At 42.8% G+C, this 21,714-nt stretch overlaps 1 protein-coding gene across 6 annotated transcripts in view; it reads left to right on the top strand.

Annotated features, from left to right (window-relative positions):
- The window catches only part of Nbas (NBAS subunit of NRZ tethering complex), a 275,296-nt gene that overhangs the window by 229,077 nt on the left and 24,505 nt on the right, over positions 1-21,714 (top strand). For all 6 annotated transcript variants that reach the window (XM_005079052.4, XM_013119856.3, XM_013119857.3 and 3 more), the window contains exon 48: positions 9,671-9,866. In XM_005079052.4, the coding sequence (XP_005079109.1) occupies positions 9,671-9,866 (196 nt within the window). The remainder of the gene's footprint in view (positions 1-9,670; positions 9,867-21,714) is intronic.

Here is a 21,714-nt window from a genome sequence, read left to right as displayed (position 1 = left end):
GAGACCTTGGCGGATTGTAGCCAAGGCGCCCCACAGAAGGTGAGAGACAGACACACCATGCAGACAGCATTCACATGGAAGGTTTCTTTATTGGGGTGGGGGTTGAGAGGGAAGAGAGAAAGGGAGTGCCTGGTGGGAGGAGAGACAGACAGACAAAGGTACAGGGTACAGGGTGAGGCAGAGAGCGAGACAGACAGACAGACAGAGAAAGACAGACAGACAGGAGAGAAGAAGTAGAGAAAGACCATACAGCAGACCAGGGTACTTACCTGCATACTGAGCATGCTCACAGGGATGACACACTCCTTGGCCAGGTCTCCCAAGAGGCAGGCTAGGCATACCTGAATGGTTAGTTACAGTTTCAGAGGGTGATTCCATGACCATTATGGCACGGAGTATGGCAGCAGGCAGCCAGACCTGGTACTAAAGCAGTAGCTTTGATCTTATCCACAGGCAGGAGTAGAGTGAGAGTGAGGCTGGGCCTGGTGTGAGGCTCTGAATCCTTGAAGCCCACCCCCAGTGACACACCTTCTCCGACAAGGCTACACATCCTAATGCTTCCCAAAGAGTTCAGCCAACCCTAAACCAAGTATTCGGTTATAAGCCACACAACCACTTAACAGGTGTGCAAGTCCCTTGGAGGTTACAGCAGTCTTTGTTCCAGCTGATACCCATGTCAGTCCTGTCTGGCCTCTCCTCGACTAGTGAATTTCCATTGAAAATAATATCAAAGAGGGGTTTAGTAATTTTCCCACTGAGTAATGATAATAAAATGCCTTTCTTTCCAATTATTATTCAAGTATGCACATGTTTCATATAGTTTCAATAAAGCTACATGGGCACTTGTATATTCTATTCTATTGACTTGTAACACTTGCCACTTATCTTTGTGAATTTAATTCTTAGGATGGTTAGTCTGGCTATGTATGCCGTTGCTGCCTTCGGGAATTGATATAAAAGCTCACCACTTGCCAAGGGCCATAGAACCAGGCTTAGTATGCAGATGCTATGACAGTCTATCTTCATGAGCTCCATTTTGCCACAGGCTTGAGAGGATATAGCTGTGTCGATAAATATGAGAAAGTATTGCAAGCAGGATGCTCTGTTTCCTCTGCCCTTCCCTTGTATGGTTTTCTAAACCTCCTTTGCTAGTGACTCTTTAAATAAGAAAATAACAATGCCCAATTCAGGTCCCTTATTCTGAAGAAATAGTGTTTATTCTGCGTGATTATTGTGCGTCCTGCTCTACTAAGTCATACGGAATTATAGATGAATGAGAAGTAACTTCCAAGCCCAGGAATCTCTCAGTTTTGCAGAGAAGATGAGCTTACACATAGCCCTAGTAACTTCTGTACAGTGGGGAGGACTATGCTGAGCACAGAGTGGAGGACAGGAGAGGGCAGAGTGAAAAGTTAGTGGTACAGGGGCCCAGGCTCTGAACTGAGTCTGTTGGGAGGAGAGGGTGATGGTATCTCGCTGAGACGTTGCCTGAACAGTGCAGGTGCATCAGGTGGTAGAGCAGGTGGATGTGCTGCCCACGTGCACCGACGTGCCTTCTAAGTATTACACACAGCTGCTGCCATTCCAGTGCCAGCACCCAGCGCGTGAGCCCTTGCCAGCAGCCAGCTTTCTCAAGTGGGCTCGGCTCTGGGTCCTGGCCTGTCAAGATGAAAGGCTCTGTCATAGGCTGCATAGGCTGCTTCCATTATCTTGTCTACCTGCGGCCATCTCACAGTTAAAGACAATGTTTTCCCCCATGAATTTCTAGCCAGATCCACCAAAGACTGTACCTTGGGGCTTTGGAAAACAGGCTGTTTATTTTTCGAGCTTCAGAATGGCTTTAGGGAGTGAAGAAACAAAACAAGATCGTCCTTTTCATTCCAGAGACAGAATAACAAAGAAACTTTGGGAAAAGCCTCAGTGGATTTTTCTTTTTTTGAAAAAAATCAAGAAAAGAAAGATATTTTGTGTGTGGGGGGGGTGCAGGGGTTTCAAGCTGAAGATCAGAGAAGCAAAGCAGCCAGGCCACTAGCTCTTACCTCTACCTCTGACCAAAATGGGTGATCCTGTCTCCACAAATCCTCAGAGTGCAATCCTAGACTGCTGTGCTCTCCTCAACGTGGCTGGAGATTAATTCTCACATGGGACCCTTTGCTTCTTCCTTACATTCCTCTCAGATCCTGGGATTAAAGGCATGGGATCCCAAGTGCTGAGATCTCCTTTGTGTAGCTGTTTCTGAAAGATAATATTGTAACTTTTATTCCCAGCAAGTATTCTTGAGTTGGCATAGCTACTGTTTCCTTGGTTTCCCATTCCAGTTGCATGGAGGATTCAGAATTTGCGTTCCAGGGAGTTGCAGGCAGAACCTCTGGAGGGACATGGGGTTCCAAGCCCTCTACAGCTTTACTCTCGGGTCACTCACTTCAGGGTCTTACCTCTAGGTGTTATGCCAGGCCCTCTTTGCCCTTCCTCTTCCTCTTCCTCTTCCTCTTCCTCTTCCTCTTGTCATACAAGTCTTCTTCATTCCCAACAATGTAACCGATGCCCAATGTCTTTTGAGTATCCATGGGGAATTACCCCTGCTCATACATGTCATCAGCCAGCACACACATGAACATTCGTATGCTCTTTGAGATAGGTGTATGCTATCTCAATGTTCCTGCCAGCGAGAGTGCAGGGAAGATTGAGAATTAGAATGTGTGTGACGTAACTACCAAGTGTTTGGTTGAGTGACTGTTATTTTTCAGGTGTTCTGTTTTGTTTTCTTGAGATAGGTTTACATGTATCTCAGGCTGACCCCAGCCTCACTATGTACCGAGGATGACTTATAACCTCTGTTCTTCCTGCCTGTATCTACCAAGTGCTAGGATTATAGGTGTGTTCCCCCATGCCTGTGTGGCTAACATCAGTACCTAGTCCATGTTATAACAGCATGAATTCTTATACTAGAACAAGTCTCAATTGCTTTCTAACTGCAGCATGCCTCTCCTGGCCTTCTCTCTCTCCTGCGCTGATTATAAATCCTGTGAACATGCGGCACTCAGAGAGTATTGACAGAGCCTCAGCCACCTCACCAGACATGGCTACTATACTAGTCTGACAAAATTTTTGATAGAAGCAACTTAAAGGAGGAAGGATTTACTTTAGCTCATGGTTTGAGGATGCAGTCTTAACCAGAGGAGGACATACTGCTGAGAGCAGCTTATAACTGAGGCAGCATGAGTGTGAGCCTGCTTACTCATGTCTGGACGGATCAGGGAGCAGACATCAGGTAGGAAGCAGATTCGGATTATAAATCAAGGCCAGCCCCAAGTCCACTGCTTCCTAAACGTTCTCCAACTTCCCAAATGGTGCCACTAGGTGGAGGTTAATGTTCAAAAGCATGAGCCTATCCCTGCCTTTATACATCAGGGTTTAATGTTCCAAGGGTTTTAAATCATGCCCTAGACCTTTGCTAACATCTGAAGGACTAACACTCATAGCAGATAGGAAAGAGTAATGAGTTAATTAGAAGTTCATGCAGCTTAAATTTATATTATGAAAATGTGTGCTTTCCCCTATTTTGATACATTTCTGTGACATCATCTTTTGAGACTATACTCAAAATTTCTAGTTTATGTGAAAAATTAGGTCATTACTTAGCTTACAAAAATTAAGATGTTTTGGAAACATTCAACACTAGACTGATGAGCTGACTCAGTGGGTTAAAAAAAAGTGCTTGCTTCCAAACCTGACAGCCTGTGTTTGATCCCCAGAACCCATGTGGTGAAAGAGAACCAGCACACACAAGTGGTCCTCTGACTCCCAGTGCATATCATGGCATGTAGGTGCTACCTTCCCACCCTATGCAGACCCTCAGAAGATAAATAAATGTAACAAAACTCATCCAATGGTGAACATAATGTTCTAAAATGGTGTGCATTAAGCCTGGAATTAACAAAGTACTGTTATCATCTAGTTAAAAAAAAATGCACCCCTCCCTAATGAACACCTTCACTCTATGGCAAGACCTTGGAAAGATGCGTTCAGGCACTCTGAACAACCATGTGGCATGCTTATTGTTCCTACCCTGCAGATGAAGCCATGAAACTGGAGGAGTTAGGGGACCTGTTTGAGATCAGCCAGTTGAGGATGTGCTACGTATCCTCAATGTCAAGGCCAGCACTGAGTATGGTGGGCTACTCAGATGTCACCGGTTATAGCAATTATCAGGGGATTGAAGGCTTATAACCATATAGATTCTGTTTGCATAGATCTAGATGGACCCTGAAATTGTCCATTTTAGCCAGTTCCCAGGACCCAACCAGTCCATGGGCTAAAATTTGATTAGCAAGATCGTAAGATGGCCGTGTTCAACAGCCTTCTTGCCTCTGTCTGGCTTGACTTCAGTCTTTTTTTTATTTGACTTGATTTTCTGCTTCTTCCTTCCACATACATGTAGAGGGTTTTGCTAACAATAAGCAGGAACTCATACATTATTGATTCTCAAAACAATGGTTGACATGTATTCAGTTTGAATGATAGCAAGTAATTAATGAACAGCCCAAAGTGTTCACTGGTTTCCAAGGAGGTCTTTCCTGACATTTTGGGCTGTTGGTCTGTGTGCATTGATATTTAATGTAGTATCAGTTGGTGGCTGTAAAGAGTTCCACATACACACACACACACACACACACACACACACACACACACACACACATACACATAGGCGCAAAGAGTGGAGGAGAGGCAAAAACAAGACTGTCAGGGAGAAGGCAATGGTAGAAATGAGAAGAAAGCAGAGTTGGCAGCTGCTGCTGTGATGCTTGTCTGAAGGTCAACCACCAGCCACATTGTAGGACTAGCTTACATTTCATTGTTTCTAGATCAAAAACTTTCACACATAGCATAGAAATGTGTTGGTGTCATCCAATCTTTAAAACTTTTAGAATAGTTTTAATTGAATGTTGTATAGTTATATCATTTCCCCCTCCCATTTCCTTCCTCTAACCCTTCTTATTATCCCTCCTAGTTACTCTCAAATTCATGGCTTATTTTTGTTATTACATATATAAATGCATAAATATATAAACAAATATATAAACATAAGCTCCTGACTCAGTGTTGCCTGTGTACATGTTTAAAGACCTGATCACTTGATCTTGTAGAACTAGTTCAGGGCTTCATCCCTGAGGAAGACTAACTGTCGTGATCTCAGCAGTCATTGGGTACCCATAGTTGTTTGTCTAGGGGTGAGGCCCCATTATCTCCCCACCTCCCTTGTTAGCATGTCTGTCCATATTGTCATTGTCCAGGTCTTGTTAGGCAGCAATGTTATTGCAGTATCCTGGCTATAGCTTCCTTGTCATTTCTAGGAGATGCAGCCTCACAGCAGTCTTCCTATTCCTCTGCCTCTTAGAATCCTTCACTCCCTGCCTCCCGATGTTCCCCTACCTTAGGTGCAGGAGTTGTAGACGGCACATCAGTTATCCTCTGTATTTTGACCAGCTCTGGTTTTCTGTGATGGCTATGGGCAAGCACCCAGGACATTTTCTTAGATACTGATTATCTGGGAGGGCCTAGCCCATATGAGTAGTGCCATTCTTGAACTTGTGGACCTGGGATCCATGAGAAAGCAGGCTGAGCAAGCCATGGAGAGAAAACTGTAAGCAGCACCCTCTATGGCCTCTGCATCAGTTCCTGCCTCCAGGTTCTGACCTATTTTAGTTCCTGTCCTGGCTTCCTCCAATGATGGACTACAATGTGGAAGAGTAAGCTAGGTAAACCTTTTCCTTCCCAAGTTGCTTTCAGGCATGGTGTTTTATCAAAGCAATAGTAACCCTAACTAAGATATGTGTCATGATGAATCCGAAAACTCTTTTAGCGAAGATAATTCCTTTTATGTTCTGAAATCTCACCTTGATTCAGTTGTTCTTTGGTTGACATTGTCTTCCATTCTTTTGTACTTTTCATGCTGCAGTACCAATAGAGGAAAGTGGATGAGCACTCCACCCACCCTGGCGTGTCACATCCGCAAATAATCACTCAGTTAACACTCTTGTCCTGCTGCTGCTGCACTTTCTTGTTAGTAGAAGTAGTTGTTAAATAGATGGCTTACCTGTTGAGCCACAGCTGTGTGTGTCTGTCTGTTAGTTGATAGTTTTTAAATAAAGTGCCAGATTGACTCTTTACAGTATGATAGAAGCAATTGCCTATGTTTTTTTAATAATGAAACTATAGAGATTTTCCTTTTAGCTCTTTAGTAACTTTTACGGATCATTTTTATAATGAAGTAAATGTTTTGAAATGATTTTCTCTTATTATTATTCTCATTGAGCCTTCTTTCCTTCACCAAAGACTATAAAAATAGAATCACTTCCCTCCTCCTCCTTCTGGATCTCTACATTACTGATGTCATGCTTTTCATCCCTACCAATTTTTATTCCCATCCCCCTCCCACACCTATTTATCTTGGAAAGTTTCCAACCCACAGAAAAATGTCAAGGCTTTAAAGAAAAAAAACTTAGCCTGCTTTCTTTTACCGTTGTTTGGCCGTGTGTGTGTGTGTGTGTGTGTGTGTGTGTGTGTGTGTGTGTGTGTGTGTGTGTGTGTGTGTGTGTGTGGTGTACTTACTGCTCTATAAGAATGACCATGAACTTTAAAAACAGTTTTGAGATCGTCTGACTCCACACCCCTGATATTGCTTTATAAGAGTCCTTTCTGTGTGGTCATTCTGATTCCTATGTTCAGGTAGACGTGCAATGAAGCTTGTTCAAGACATTGTGCCGTTGTGTTTACATTTTAGGAATGAGATCTTATAATTTGATACATAATTTGATTATGTATTTGAAACATCAACTTAAAGTTAGAACATGTCTCTCCAAAATGTCAGTTGTTATTATCTGTATAATAAGCTCAGGAATAAAAGAGTCCAGCAGCACAATTATTTGCAAAGTGTTATGATGATCTTTCTGTATCTCATCAGTAACTCAAGTTTCTGCCACAGTGTTATGTAATATGTCCCAGATTGTCTCACTTGCATTACACAGTAATTGACCAGGCAAGGCAGCAGATAGCCCAAGGTTTACTACCACTATGTACTGTGTGACCTTGGGTGATCATTTCCTTGCCTATACTTTAGAGTGATGTCAATATACATGAAAAGGGTAATTGTGATAGTCACCACTCATAGTAAGCCTCCATAAATTATTCTTCATGTTTTTATTGTCCCCCTTAGTGAGGTAGATTATTGTTACTGTAACTTCCATTTGGTCTTTATGACTCCAGTTCTCTGGGAGCTCATCCTATTAGTCTGGACACTTGGTTATGAAGGTTAAAACACCAGCTTCATGTTATGTGAAGCTGGTTTGGATCTGTTTGCAGAAATGAGCTTCAAACAACTTTCTTCCTGATTTTTAAAACATGTATCTTACATGTACTTATTGACACCTTGATACATTTGCATGATGTATCTTGGTTACACCCACCCCTAACTTGTCTCTCCCTCCACCAGCATGTTCTCCTCCCAGCTTTACACCCTCTTGCTGTGTAATCCTCCCTGGCCTGCATCTCAGCCTGCTGGGTCTAGGCCTTGTGGTCCACTGCTGTGTTGTCTGGCCTTGCTGTTGGCCTTATGGGTTGCTTTTCTTCTGCAGGAAACCATAGCTACAGTGAGTTCAGGTGTGCCGCAGCCATGCTATGCATACAGAATAACAGGGCTCCTCCTCACCCCCTGACTCTTCATTCTTTCTGTCCTGATGGTCCCTGTGACTTGTGAGGCTGCTTTCAATGTCCCATTTCTTCCTGATTTGCACTTAGGCAGCTGACACTTCTACCTGAGGCTGCCCAGCTTATGCATCTTCTGTAATCATTAAAAGTGGTGTTGAGCTTTACTGCTTCAAAGTTCTCCATCATTCCTATTCCATGCCCCCAAAGCTTTAATAACAATGGCTGTCGTCATTTGAAGTACTTAGCCATATGCTAGGTATCACTCACATTGCATTTACTACTTTTATCTGCTTAATTCTAAACAACCCTGTGAGGAAGGCATCACTATTCATGTCTATCGACAAGTGAGGAAACCAAGGCTTGGAATTCTGTCGCCAATGCTAGGCCTGGGATCTGAGGCAGGACTTGAAGTTTCAGCCTGTGCTTTCAGAGAGCCAAACTGTCTCTGCATCTTGTGTTCATGGCCTTGGTTCCAGAGATGAGAAAGCTGTCCCTCTGTAGCCTGCTCCTCTGTTCACCTCACCTGGAGCTTTAATCTCTCACTGAGCTTCCATGCCCTTGGAAGTGTTTGCTTTCCCGAGTTACATTTTCCTGTCTCTGCACTCATGCACATCTTGCATATCCTTGATCCTTTTCAGATGCCACATCTAGTGCTCCTAACCACTGAGTTCCCTCCAGCCCTTCCACCTGAGTCTCTCTCGATGAACCTGGAGCTGGCCAGCTTGAGTACATGGACTGGGCTGCAGAGCGCTGGAATCTTGTGTCTCTGCCAGCCTGCCTCCATGCCTGTCTTCCTGCATAAGAAATAAACTAGCTAATAAAGTTGGCAAACCCTTTACTGCCTGTCATTGCCCCTTCCCCCATTTTTCCCATTTCTAATGAACACTGAGAAGGAAGGGTAGCTATTGGTAAATCTAGCAAATGATTCATAAATGTACAAATGTTTAAGCCAATCCTTCACATTTCATGATTTCCTTTAATTCTGGTTTTAATGTAAGTTTCCATAAAACAGCATTTGTCAGGTAGGTGTGCTGTGGTAGATGCCGAGAGATGTGTTCAGAACTGAATTTCAGGAGGTTTGTTTGTTGTTGTTTTTAAAATATGCTATTCTGGTCTTGTCAGAGTAGGAATTGGCATAGCGTTTGATTTGTTCTGCAGCTCAGTTTAAGTAATTCATGCCAGGAGCTTTGTAAATATGTGGTTGTATAAACACCTGCACAATTCAGGGCCTCAGGGAAGTGAGTCTGCCTCGGGTGACACTTAGCAGCTATCACTGACATCAGCAAGTGAGTTCACTGAGATGGGCTTTTGGGATCACAGGAAAACAGAATCTAGACTGGGTGGAGAGGTGTGCAAGATGTCGCCTTCACTGCACCCTTGTAGACTCTGCATCCACATAGCTGAGCATTTACATTTTCTTTTTAGATGATATTAAGTGATTGTATAGCCGCATGCATAATTGTGGTCAGAGTAAGAAGTGATGGAGAAGCCCAGCAGCGGGGTTAAACCGCTCTACATCACAGGTGCCACAGAGATTACACCCTCCCTCTGAAGCCACTTCTATCCTAGCAAATGTGATTGATGATACCTTGTTAGCATAGGTCTTGCCAACTAGTGATTAAGTATATAAAATTACTAGCCCGGGACCTGGCATCGTTAGTACAAGCAGTTAGACAGGCTTTACAACTTGTTAAATTTTCATAAGAAATAAACTAGCTGAGAGCATAGTAGTGGTTACCTTTTGTCACTCAGTTTCATAGGATACTGCTTAAGAATTACATTTATTTTACAAGTTTGAAGATCTTCCAATGTGGTTTTTTAAAACTCTCTTAAAGGTGTAATTTTTTTCCTCATAAGAAAACAAAGTCATCATCTAGTCTTTAGGTCAGTGGTGGCATTTGATTATTAGAAGAAACACAACAAGCCTCAGTAGTTTCTCTCCCTGCCTTGTCTTGCTCTGCAGGGAGGAGCTGGTGTCCGCTGAGGACCTGCTACAGTGGCTACGACCCTTCTGTGCTGATGACACCTGTCCTGTGAGGCCTCGGATCCAGGCGCTCCAAATCTTGGGGCAGTCTTTCCATCTCAGTGAGGAGGACAGCAAGCTCCTGGTGTTCTTCCGAACACAAGCCATTCTCAGAGCCGCATGGCCTCAGAGACAGGTAAGCAGCACCTGCATGCGCACCCTAATTCAAATCAGCCTCAGGTAGAGGGCAGCTGTAGCTGCTAACAACCACCTCATTAATGCAGACTTCCGGTATGTTCAGCACGCTGGCTACAGACTTCCAGAACAGACTTCTTAGTGATGGATTCTGGGTAATAGAGTCTATTCTGATTTTTTTACATGGCTGAACATGACTGGACTGATGAAACACATGTCCATTATGTCCACATGCCCATCTTCAGAACTGTTGATGACATTGATTAACTGGGGTTTGACCCTTTCCGGGAGAAATGCCTGTGTGACTGGAAAGGCAGGTGACTTTGCCTGCACACTTTTGACGTGGCCTTCCTTCTCCTGTACCACTGTGGGCTGGGAGAGATTTAGTTTCTCAGACCTTTTTAGGCTTCCACAGCCCTCTACTCTGGAGCCTTCTCTGAACACAGCAAACTTTACTGAACTTTGATTTCTCAAAGTTAAAATTTCTTTATCTTTTCCTTCCTTCCTTCCTTCCTTCCTTCCTTCCTTCCTTCCTTCCTTCCTTCCTTCCTTCCTTCCTTCCTTCCTTCCTCTCTCCCTCCTTCCCTCCCTCTCTCCCTCCTTCCCTCCCTCTCTCCCTCCTTCCCTCCCTCCCTTTCTGTCTCTGTCTCTGTCTCTGTCTCTGACTCTCTCGTTTTTCATTCTTCTTTTTTAAAAGTTTGTCTCCCTACTATCATGGAATCTCTGAAAGATACAGATCCTAGTTAGCTTTAGCTGCAACTTGCTGGAACTGGGTTAAGGGATTGTCAAGAATAATGGTTGCTGTGGGAGGCCACATCCCACTGTGGGCAGCAAGGTCCCTAGGCTGCAGGTCTGTGCTGTATACAAGTGTCAGTTAGAAAGCAAGCCAGTAGTCTGTACCTCCTGAAGCCCCTGCCTTGGGACAGGAACTGAAAGTAACCTTTGCCTCTCCAAGAGCTAGTCATCAGATTCTCATTTACTGTTTCTGCTTTGCTGCTATGGATGTAGCCTGTTTGCTGTCATACGTAAGGTCCACGAGTAGTTTCATTTCAGGAATACGTGCTGTGAAGCAGCAAACATTCAGCCCTCTCGAAATCTCTCCCAGGCATCTCAGAGTGACAAGTCAAAGTTATCCCATGTTTCATTACATTTTTAGCTTCTTTCCACATCTACTTTTCTCTTAAATAAGAGTAGTTTCCCTCTTGTTGGCAGTAATAGTCAGGTTCCTGAAGTAGTTGGTAGTAGGAATGGGCACACCCCACCTGATGTTGCTCTGCTGGTGTCCTGGATATTCTCTGAGGAACACTAGTGACTGTGTCTCCTCTGTGTCAGCCTGGTTTTGTGGTCTTTTCAGAGCACAAGGGAATTTGATGAGTAATTTTCACATCTAGTTGAAGCAACTTCTTATTCCTTGGAAAATGAAGCAGTGGTTTCAGCATGGAAACATGATCTGAAGTGTTGTGCTAACTATGTCCGTGGTTCAAATCATGTCTTCAGTTGCTGTTTCTCAAAGACTGGGTTATCTTTCTCTAGAACTCTGGAAAGATCGGGGCACTTGTGGGCAGTGCATGTCCCTGTCAGCCTTGTGCCGCTAGGTCTGTCACCCTGGAGAAGACTTTTACACTGAGGTCCTTAACACTTTGTGTGCAAAACAGAACCTTGAACTAAGGTGGACAGTGGTCTGCTCCTCTCCCCTGTCATTCTGTCCTCACCATCCATGCATCCCAGATTCCTGGAGATCAATGTTTGCCCTTGGAAACAATTTCCCTACCACCTCTTTCCTCCTCAGAAGCATTTTCAGTGTCATTACTGGAAGAGACCCATTCTTACAGACCGAAGATGAGAATAGATAACGATACTGCAATGTTCAGTTACAGAAAGAAAATATGGTGGCACGTTAGCCATGCTGCTAATCCTCTTAGGCAGACTTTACCTACATCAAAGAAGGGCTTAATCTTTAATTATCCTCCAGGTACCCAAAGTAGTAGCCCCACAAATCATTGTGTTGCTGGGAAACCAGCCAGTGCCTGCAAGATTCAACATGTCTGTGACGCCTGCTCCTCACTGCCTCACCGAGAGACAGCAGTTTCTAATTTTCTACTGATTGGTTAATGGAATTAAAAATTCAGAGACCCTTGTTTTTTGGGTTTTTGTTTGTTTGTTTTGTTTTCAGCAGTTTGAGAGGCTTTAATTTCCTTCCTAGAAAGGCAGCCCTGCATGGTGTGAGTGGGGAGGGGTAGCGAAGGGGAAGAGAGGGAAAAGGAGAGGGGAGGAGAGGGGAAGGGGTATTCTATTAATCCCTTGGTACAGTTTATCAGAAGTTTTCAGCTTTTGTAATTTTCTAGTTAACTGGCGCATGAAAAATGTGGGTCAAAATACTGATGCTTCCTTTGGAAACTTCCATACCTCAGCACCTCAGATTTTCCCATATTTTTATGTAAAGGGAAACATGTAGCTTAGGAGTTTTGCCTTTTCTACTTTTCAGTCCATCTGAATTTAGTGGTGCAAGACATTTCTGGAAAGATTTAGCTTAAGATAACACTTATTTTGTTATAAAGTCACATGACTGCCTGGTTTGAAACAGGCAAGTCCACGTTAACTCTTCTGCTAGGGATCAACTGGCCTTCAGTGGCCAGATATTAGCAGAGCACCAAGTTCTCTTGTCAGTTGGACCCAAAGAAATTCAATATGCAAATCCATATGTAGTTCCTTGAAAATAATTTACTGTTGCATTAAATGCCTTCAAACTAAAAGTCCGCATTTGGTCGGCTTAACCAAATACAGGTGTGGTCTGATGTAGGGCTGTACATGTACACAGAAATGCTGTATTTCTAACAGCCTTGATGTCCTGCTGCCCTGGAGCTGTGAGAGGTTTTTGTTACCTCCCTGTTCAGTTGTTGTTTTGTAGGAAAATATACACATTTCCAGAACTGAGAAGTTACTGGAATTTTATTTGTCTCAGGTGTGACCTTTCTGAAATGACTCCATGGTTGAGTACAATCTGTTTCATTGCTATCTTAATTTGGAGTGATTTGCCACTATCTGAAAACGTCCTCCCCCCCATCTTTCTGCCCATTTGTTAGATGATGTCTTTCTTCTTCCATTAGAATATAAATTCTTTGAGAGCAGGAGTCTGAAAGACACTCTGTAAATATTTATTGAATAAATGAATATTAAGTCTTTAAGAACCTGTCCAAGGTCATGCTTCAAATGGCAAGACAGAACTCCAACTTTGAGCATGCTGGTCTTTAATTTGCTGCCTGCCTCTTATCTGGAGGCAAATGATTTACTTGGGATGATGGGAAGATGTCCTCTAAGAGTGGCCTGCTATGTCTGGGTTGATGTGGCTTTGTTAGTTTGTCACACTGTCCTCACAGTGACTTCTGAGTAGCTGGCTGCTTCTCAAGTGGCAGTAAGCATTGTTTTCCAGGCATGAGCAGGAGAGCTGAGACTCCCAAAGAGAGCTCTGTGGTATCTATTCCCCACGATAATAAAGCCAAGAGAGCATCCATATTAACTGCTTAGAGATGTATAGAGTCTCCCAGCATGAACCATTTGCTTCTCTTCCTGTAGAGATCTCCACTCTCACTGCTGAGGAAGTCATTTGGGGTCAGAACAGGAGACTGTGAGTTGCGCCCTGTGTGTGCATTAGAACTGCCATAGTGGTTAGCATCCTTCCTGATGTAGGTGACATTGCATGACTGACTTGTGAGTGTTGAGGCAGGAACTTCAACTCAGTTCTCTGCAGTCCCAGAGCCTGTGTTCTTGGTTATGTGCCACAGATCTCCAGACATGCATGTACTCAGCACCAGGACCTAGTCATTATACACGTACTCCGCACCCGGTCATGTTACACTACGTGCAGTGTGCTCCAGAAGCCATTTCTCCTCCCATATGCTGGGTTTTGTTAGACATGAGAAATCAGGAGTTGGAAGGATAACAGGAGGCAGTTCTTTTATTTCACCAAGTCTCAAAACAGTGCTGTATGTGTTAACTACCGTTCAAATGAAATGTTGGGGAATTCTGTGCCTGTTAATGATTGGTACAGTAAAGCACTCTGTGAAATATTCACCAGACATTCTTCAGGCATATAGTATACACTGTGAACTCTAAACACTCTGGGTATAGAAGTAGGTAAGATAGTTGCTGCTGGAGTTCATGAGTTTTTTACACAGAGAGACCTTAATTCAAACCCTGGTTTTACCACCCAATATCTGTGAGCTGGGGAAAGTTGGTAATTCTCTTATCTATAAGTGGGAATAACATAATCATTGTGACAGGTGGATGGAAAAAAATTTGTCATGTTCTCACTTCAGACAAGGGGATGGTTCTTGTTGGTGTGGGACTACATCTGCTGGTTGTCAGTGAAGTGTTCATGAGATAAGAGTTGACACATAGCACACGTGTCAAGGATCACATGGTGCCATGTGTCAAGGCAGTGAGAAGACTCCTCTGAGTAGTTCATCAGAACCAGTCAATCGTGTTAAAATCGGGAGATACCACTGGCTGCAGGTGACATGGGACAGGCAGACTTTGGAGAGCCACATGTGTTCTGATCAGGGAACATGGGAAGGTGATGACATGGAGGTATATGAGCAGACTGCTGTCCCAGGAAATGAACTGGCTGTGATGGGGAGGACTGAGTGAGGCAGTGGTCTGCTTCCTGAACTTGGCTCCTGCAGTGGAGATGGGCATGGGTGGAAGAGAGCCTGAGACCATGCTCAGATGTGGGGAGGTGAGGGGGAAGTTTGCCGGTGCTATGAATTTTACCTGTGACTAGAGAGGATATGGGTAATTCAACTTGCTGGACAGTGCAGGAGGAGAAGCTAGGCCCTGAGTTCTGGCAAGTTATGGGTGTGCTTTAATTAAGTCATCAATTTGCTTTAATTCTAAATAGCATTTTCTATTGTGAGGCAGGGAGGTTCAGTGTATCTCCTTCACATAGACAAGGTGTCATTGTAGGCTTAATGTGTCTTATGAATGGCCACTTCCAAGAAATAGACTTGAATTTAGCAAGTGTCCCCCCAGATGTCATTCCCTGGCTTCCTGACTCTCCTTTCAGGCTCAGGTCTGTTCAGTTGTCTGGGTAGTAGATGACTATATTCCAGTGCCGTTTAAAATGTCATCAATTGTGTTTGTTATTCACAGTGAGAGCTTCATTAGGACAGTGCACATGTCAGTGGGAGGCTTGCTCTCACCTTCCCATTGCCTCTTGTCCCTTTCCACATTCTCCCTGGCCCCCTTCTTCAGCAGTCTTCCTTCTGTCTGCATGCCTTGTGCTCATTTAAAAGCACAAGGGTCTACTTATGAGAAACAAGACACAGTGTTTGTCTTCCTGGGCCTGGCTTAACTAGAGTTTAAGTAGAGATCTCCATTTCTTTCCATTTTCCCATAAAGGATAGAGCTTCCTCTCTATGGCTTCATAAACCTCGGTTGTGTGTGCATCATATTTACATTGCCCATTTATCTTGATGGGCATGTGGGTTAATCCCATCACTTGATCACTGTGATGTGCAGGTACCTCTCCTGGGTGCTGATGTAGAATCTCTGAGCTCCTTACCCAGGAGAGGTTAGCTGGATCATACAGTAGCTGACCCTGTGTTGAGTTTTAGGAAGACTTTCATGCTGATTTCCATGGTGACTGGCCTACTTATATTCCCACTAGTATTTAAGGGCTTATTTTGCCCTTCATCCTTACTAGCATATATTTTCATTTTGACCAGGGTAGAATACAATCTCAGTGTGGTTTTGATTTTCATTTCCCTGGTGGGTAAGGGTGTTGAATATTTTCTATATATCTATTGGTTTTTTTCTCTTTTGAGAACTGCTATTTAATTCATTTTTTCCCATTTGTGGTTGGATTTGGGGGGTTTAAGTTTCCTGATTGTAGATTTAGTCTAGGTGTCAGCTGAGCAACCAGCCAAGGCTCTCTCCTATAGTCTTTCAGCGTTCACTCTGCTGCCTCCTCTATGGGCAGAAGCTTTCTGGTTGCATGGTTTCAGTAATCACCTCATACTGGTCATGCTGCATAAAGATACTTGTCTTCTATGCTCATGTGGGTACAGAGAAGAACTAACGGAAAAGAAAAGGTAAAAGCATGTGACCGTTGGCTCAGACATACAAAAAGTCGTGTAAATTATACATAAATGTCTGTGTAGTTTTTAGTCCAGTTCTGCAAACAGTAGTAGCTCAACCACAGCCACATGAATTCAGTATTGCTCCTTGATTGATACCCAGGTCCTCCACTCTCAGTGGCCCCACTAGTTCCTTTTCTGACCCGTATCCACCCAGGTCACACACTGCATTTGTCATATCTCCTTAAATCCGTAACAACTTTGTAGTGTATACGGACTTTTATGACCTTCAGAGTTCTAAAAAATAGTGGGAAATTATTTTGTAAAATGTCATTCAATTTGACATTGTCATGTATTCAGGTTTTGTGGTTTTAGGAGGAGGCCACATAAGTGATATGTCCTTCTTAGTGCATTATATCAGGAGATACATTTTTTCATGACTGATAGTGTTAATTTTAAGTACTATGAAGCAGTACTTTTTATAATTACTAGTTTATTAGATACTTTGCAGTTATTATTACTATTATTACTATTTTGTTATAGTCTCTCGTCATACTTCCATGTACTTATTTTAGCATGAATTGATTATTGCTGCATAAGAGTAATATAACTATGATGGGATTTTCTTCCATCACTTGTTCACCTAAATGTATTTATTCAATTGCTTGTTTATGTCAGTGTGGTCGTAAGGGTTTTTGTTTTGTTCTATGGTTCTAGTCCATCATAATGATTTGATTTTGCTTAAATCTTCCAGAACTGGTCATTGAGATTTCTCTTCTACATTTTTTCCCAGCATGCCCATCATTTCTGGAGCACTTCTTCATTGTCTAATACTCATGCTTGGGGTGACTTCTAGCTGAACTAAAACCATACAAGTTTTGTTTAAAAAGTGTTTGCACTTTAGCTGCTGAAGGTCCAACTTGTTCCCATATGTTTGAGAGCATCCTGTGGTCTGGACGTCAGGATGCATACATCACATCTCAGCAGTATAGTTCTCAGGCACAAGTATTCTTAACCCACTCTTCACATGAGGAAGGAGGCTAAGGCAGCTAAGAAAGTTGTGCATCTCAGTACTAAACTATGTCAGGCAGGTAAAGAACTAGTAAACTCTATTAGCTAAGGCACTGTTAGATGCCCACAGATTGTTTGTGCCTGTTGCACTCTGTTGTGTGGTTATACATTATAATCTCAGAATCTACTGGGTTTGATACAGTTGCTCTATTTTGAGGGGGGGCAATGAATACATGAAGGCATTAACCTTTTTCTGTGGTATCACAGCTTTGGCAAGGCCAACATTTAGTTCCTTATTATTGTATTCTTGGTCAGGCCCCCACTTATAAAAGATCTTTCCACTTCAGCTCAGGCTATAGAAGCTACCAGAACTCAGGCTCTGTCAGCATGTTCGCAGAACAAAGTCACATGCTTATGACATTCATTCAGTATCTGTGTCAGTGTTGTAGTTCTTTAAAAATGAGAAAAATCTATCCCCCAAAGTACCTTTTAGTATTTAAAAATATTAGTAATATTTTCTTAATTTTGATTTTGTTTGAATGAAATCCATAACTTGGAAATAAAAAATCACCATTAACATATTTTCTTGTCTAGTAGTCATAATTGTGATAGTGCTATTGAGCTCCTCCTCATGTGCTGGGGCTAGTTTAAATATCACCCACATCATTGGGGGAGATCGGTAGTCACCACTTGGTGATTGGTTTTTTATCTTCTCGACATTCCATTTCCAGAAAAACTGACCAGGTCCAGTGGACACGGAGGCCACATTGTCCACCTGAAACATCCTGAGGTCCAGTTTTGCACAGAGCTCAGCTCTGTTAGCCTTTTGTGTTTCTTGTTTTCTATTGAGCCTGCAGACTTTCTGATTGTAATCTGCATCCCTGGGTATAGCATTACAGTGTGACATCATGTTTGTGAAAAGAATGGCTTAGCTATTTTGCATCTTTACATTAATTATCATCCTGTTATTTGTTAGGAGCCCCAAGAGCAGGGCTTAATGTCACTATTACCAAAGATAACAAAGGTTTGTAAAGATTGTACCCACAGAGTTCTTCGATGTTGTTTAGTAGCTGTTGTGGATTTGTACCTGCAGTGACAGTGAGCTGCTGTCAGTGCCTGTGGGAAGATGACTAATCAGGTGATCTGTCCAGCTTAAGGTATCTGGGTTCATTTCCAGCAGCACAAGAAAGTTAAAGGTAAAAAGTGGCTTCCTCTGACAACAATGTGTTAGTCCTTCTGTTTCAAGGACATTGAGCCTGTGTGATAAGGAGCTGCAGCCACTTGACAAATTGACTTACAGGAAGGATGCAAGTCCCCTAATTCAACATGGAAGAGAGAAGCAGTATTGGAGACAACAGTGATACTCTCATATTTGATTCACATTTATATTTTGCCCTTTTCAATTTTATAACATTTAGTTAGTGTCGATAACAAATAGTCACTAAGTATGCAGGTGCTTGTGAAATACTAGCATTTTCTCTGATGCTCCCTGGGGCTAGGATGGAGGAAGTGATACACAAAGCATATGCTGGGTCAGTTTTGTGCTGGGGGATAGCTTAGTGGGTTAGACACTTGTCCCCAGGCAAGAGGGCCAGACTTCAGATCTTCAGAACTTGTGAGAATGCCTGGTGGGTGTGGTAGCTGGCTTATAAGAAAGACTGAGATGGGGGCTGGACGCGCTCATATCAGTGATCTATCTCTGTGTTCGGTTAGAGGCCCTGCATCAGTAAGTTAGAGTCCACTACAGGGGGGTCTTATTTGGACTGTACCATATCCTGGAAGCTGGGGGTTGTCATTCTTGCTTAGATCCCCATCCAGAGTAAACCAGGTACCTTGATTTCAGGTATCTTAGGGAGAGAAATTCTCAGATGTTGACATTAACCACCAGCCCCCACACTTCCAGAAGCCTGTGATATCCATGTAATCAAACTTTTGTGGGCTCAGGAAAATCATTCCTTCATTTTTTAATCTGGAAACTTGTCAATTTTATGAAATGGTGATTTCGTTTCAACTAAAAATTACTTAATTTTTCTGACTCTTTATGATCGATATTCCTAAATATATTCTGAAAATACATTGGGCCAAAGCTGTTTGCTAGAAAGGTATCAATTTTAATTGTACTGTTTCTACATACACACAAGCATAAAAAATGTACATTGATCTTATGGTGCTCAGTTTTTCTCTGCCGACTACTCAATGTGATCATAGCTAACAATTTCTAACTGAAAATCTGTAGAGTGTTCATGATAACGGAGTATTACAGAAGTGCAGTGTGATGATGGGGTTTTAACATTGTTCTTAACCAGGAGAGGGGCAGATAGAGCCTCTAAGCTTTTAAAGACCCAAAGGCCATTATTTTCACGATGGTTTTCTAATTTCTAGAATTAGAAATACCCATGAAAAAGGACTGGACTTAAAGGCGAATGAGTTAAAATAGGATGTGTTGATGTCTTTAAGTCCCTGTCATGTGGGCTCATGACTCTAAATGCAGAGACATACCTTTTCAAAAGTGTGTGTCTTCTTTACCTCAATGTTAGAGTAAATACTGCTCCTCCAAAGTTTATTAGCACTTAGATCTAGAAAGCTATGCTGAAGAACCTTCATTTGACGCTCTTTACCAAAGAGTTGAATGGTGGTAAGAAAGTCCTGGTTGTGCGAGGAGACAGTTCAGCAGTTAAAGAACTAGCTGTCCAAGCAAGAGGACCCCATCAGCCTTGGCTGCCTACCTCCGATTCCAGTGTGTAAGATGAAAATGATGTCCCCAGAGCAAGCTAGCCAGACTAGCTCTATGGGCAAGCTCTGAGTTTGTCTGGGGGACTCTGCCACAAAGAATAAGACAGACAAATGATAGAGAAGTATTCTCTGCAGTAACTCTGGGTCTCCATACTCATACACATATGCACTCATAAATATACATGTGCATCAGTGAAAAGTTTTAAAAAATTAAAAGATAGTTTTGAATGCTTTCCTAAAATAACAGTTAAAGGAACTTCGAAAGATAACTGGAAAATAATATGCCACAGATCCCTCCCATTTCAGCAATGCTTGTGATCAGAGGAACTGATGAGCATGGGTTCTTTGAGGGCATTTTTATAGAACTGCCCTGGAAGATGAGAGTATCTCCATGTGCAGGTCCCATACACTTGCTGTTCAGTATAATAGATTCCTAGCTCGTCACAACCCACTACATGTGCGTATGTCACTTTCCTGAGTACTGCTTCTGAGCCTGAGGACTTGGGAACTGACATAGGAAATGCCAATGCCCTGGTTGCCACGTTTCCTGTAAGTACAAAGGGGTCTTTGTTTCTGATCCAAGAGTTTCTGTCAGAACCACACTATGGCAGACTAGACACGCTATCCTGCTGGCTTGTCAGGAAGAGAGAGTCCTTCTTATCCTTGACAAAGGCTATCTCTTTCAAAGTCAATTCCAGTATCTTATTTCTGTAACACATAATACAGCGCAGGGAGAAGGGCATGGCCCAACCATTTTTGTATATAGTCAGACATGTAGAGGTTTACTTTCACAAATGGGGTCAACCTAAGAGAGGCTTTGCATGGGAACTTCCTTAGAAGCCTGACATGCTCCCTTTGCTTGTAGCAGGGCATCCTAGCCATATCTCTCCTTTGAGTAGAGCAGAGTTGAAGTCCTTGCTATAAGACTCAGGTAACTAACAGTGTGGCAGATGATTTCACTGTGAAGGCAAAGTCACGCAGACCCTGGGATCAGCAGTGTGAGCTGTGGAGAGGTGATGCTAGTCTTGTTTTCTCTCATTTAATCTTTCCAGTGGCTTGAGAAAGTGCTTACCTCTTATTTCTAGAGCCTCGCCATCAGGGTTTGGCTACTTGTCCATATTAAGAGAAAATAAAATGAAATAGATAAAATGAAAATTGGATTTCCTTGGAGCTTTGACCATAGCTGCAGGGAGCTGTTCTTAGTCCAGTGTTCTTCCAGTAGCTGCACAGCAGTCCATAGAAAGAACAAAAGTGTACACAGATTCAATTGTGGAACCAGGAGTCCAGCTGGGAAGTAATCTTACAACTCATAATTGCAAGTTTTCGGGTTCTTATCGTGACTCCTAGTGGTAGGGGCTAACTGTGGGATGGGGGCTCGTGGCTTTCACTCTTAACATAGAGGGAGCTGGAGCTGAAATAATTAAAACCCAAATCCTTATTTCAAGGGAGCTATTATACTTTGGCTCTGCCATACCGTTGGGAATGGAAGCTCACCCCTGAGTGCACAGGTGAATGGATGTTCACACTTACACTCCTCCCTCCCCTGGTCAGCCACAGAGGAATCCCATTGTGTTTGCCTTCTTCCCTATCTAAATCTATCATTTGTAGAATTTTGAGGAATTTTCTCTTTTAAACTTTTTTGTTTGCATGTATATATGTATACAATCTGTGCTTTTTCATGTGTTTATGGGTGAACATATGTTTCTGAATGTGTACATGCATATACATGTCAAGGCCAGAGGTCAACATTGGATGTCACTAGGCAGCAGTACCATGCAAATATAAATATAATATATATATATATATATATGGCTGCAATATGTATATGTATATATTGCAGCCAGATGTCAACATTGAGACAAAGTCTTTTACTGGTCTCAAGCTCCCTGATTAGGCTGGACTGGCTGGCCATCAAGCCCTGGGCATTTCTTGTCTCAGCTGCCTCAGTGCTGGGATCATAAGTGCTTGCCACTATACCTGACTGCGTTGCATGGCTTCTGAGGATCCAACTCTGAGCTCCTTATGCTGACA

This window comes from Mesocricetus auratus, unplaced genomic scaffold, assembly GCF_017639785.1.
Source record: "Mesocricetus auratus isolate SY011 unplaced genomic scaffold, BCM_Maur_2.0 Super-Scaffold_100024, whole genome shotgun sequence".
Classification (NCBI taxonomy): domain Eukaryota; kingdom Metazoa; phylum Chordata; class Mammalia; order Rodentia; family Cricetidae; genus Mesocricetus; species Mesocricetus auratus.
This window is presented reverse-complemented; position numbering and strand designations above follow the sequence as displayed.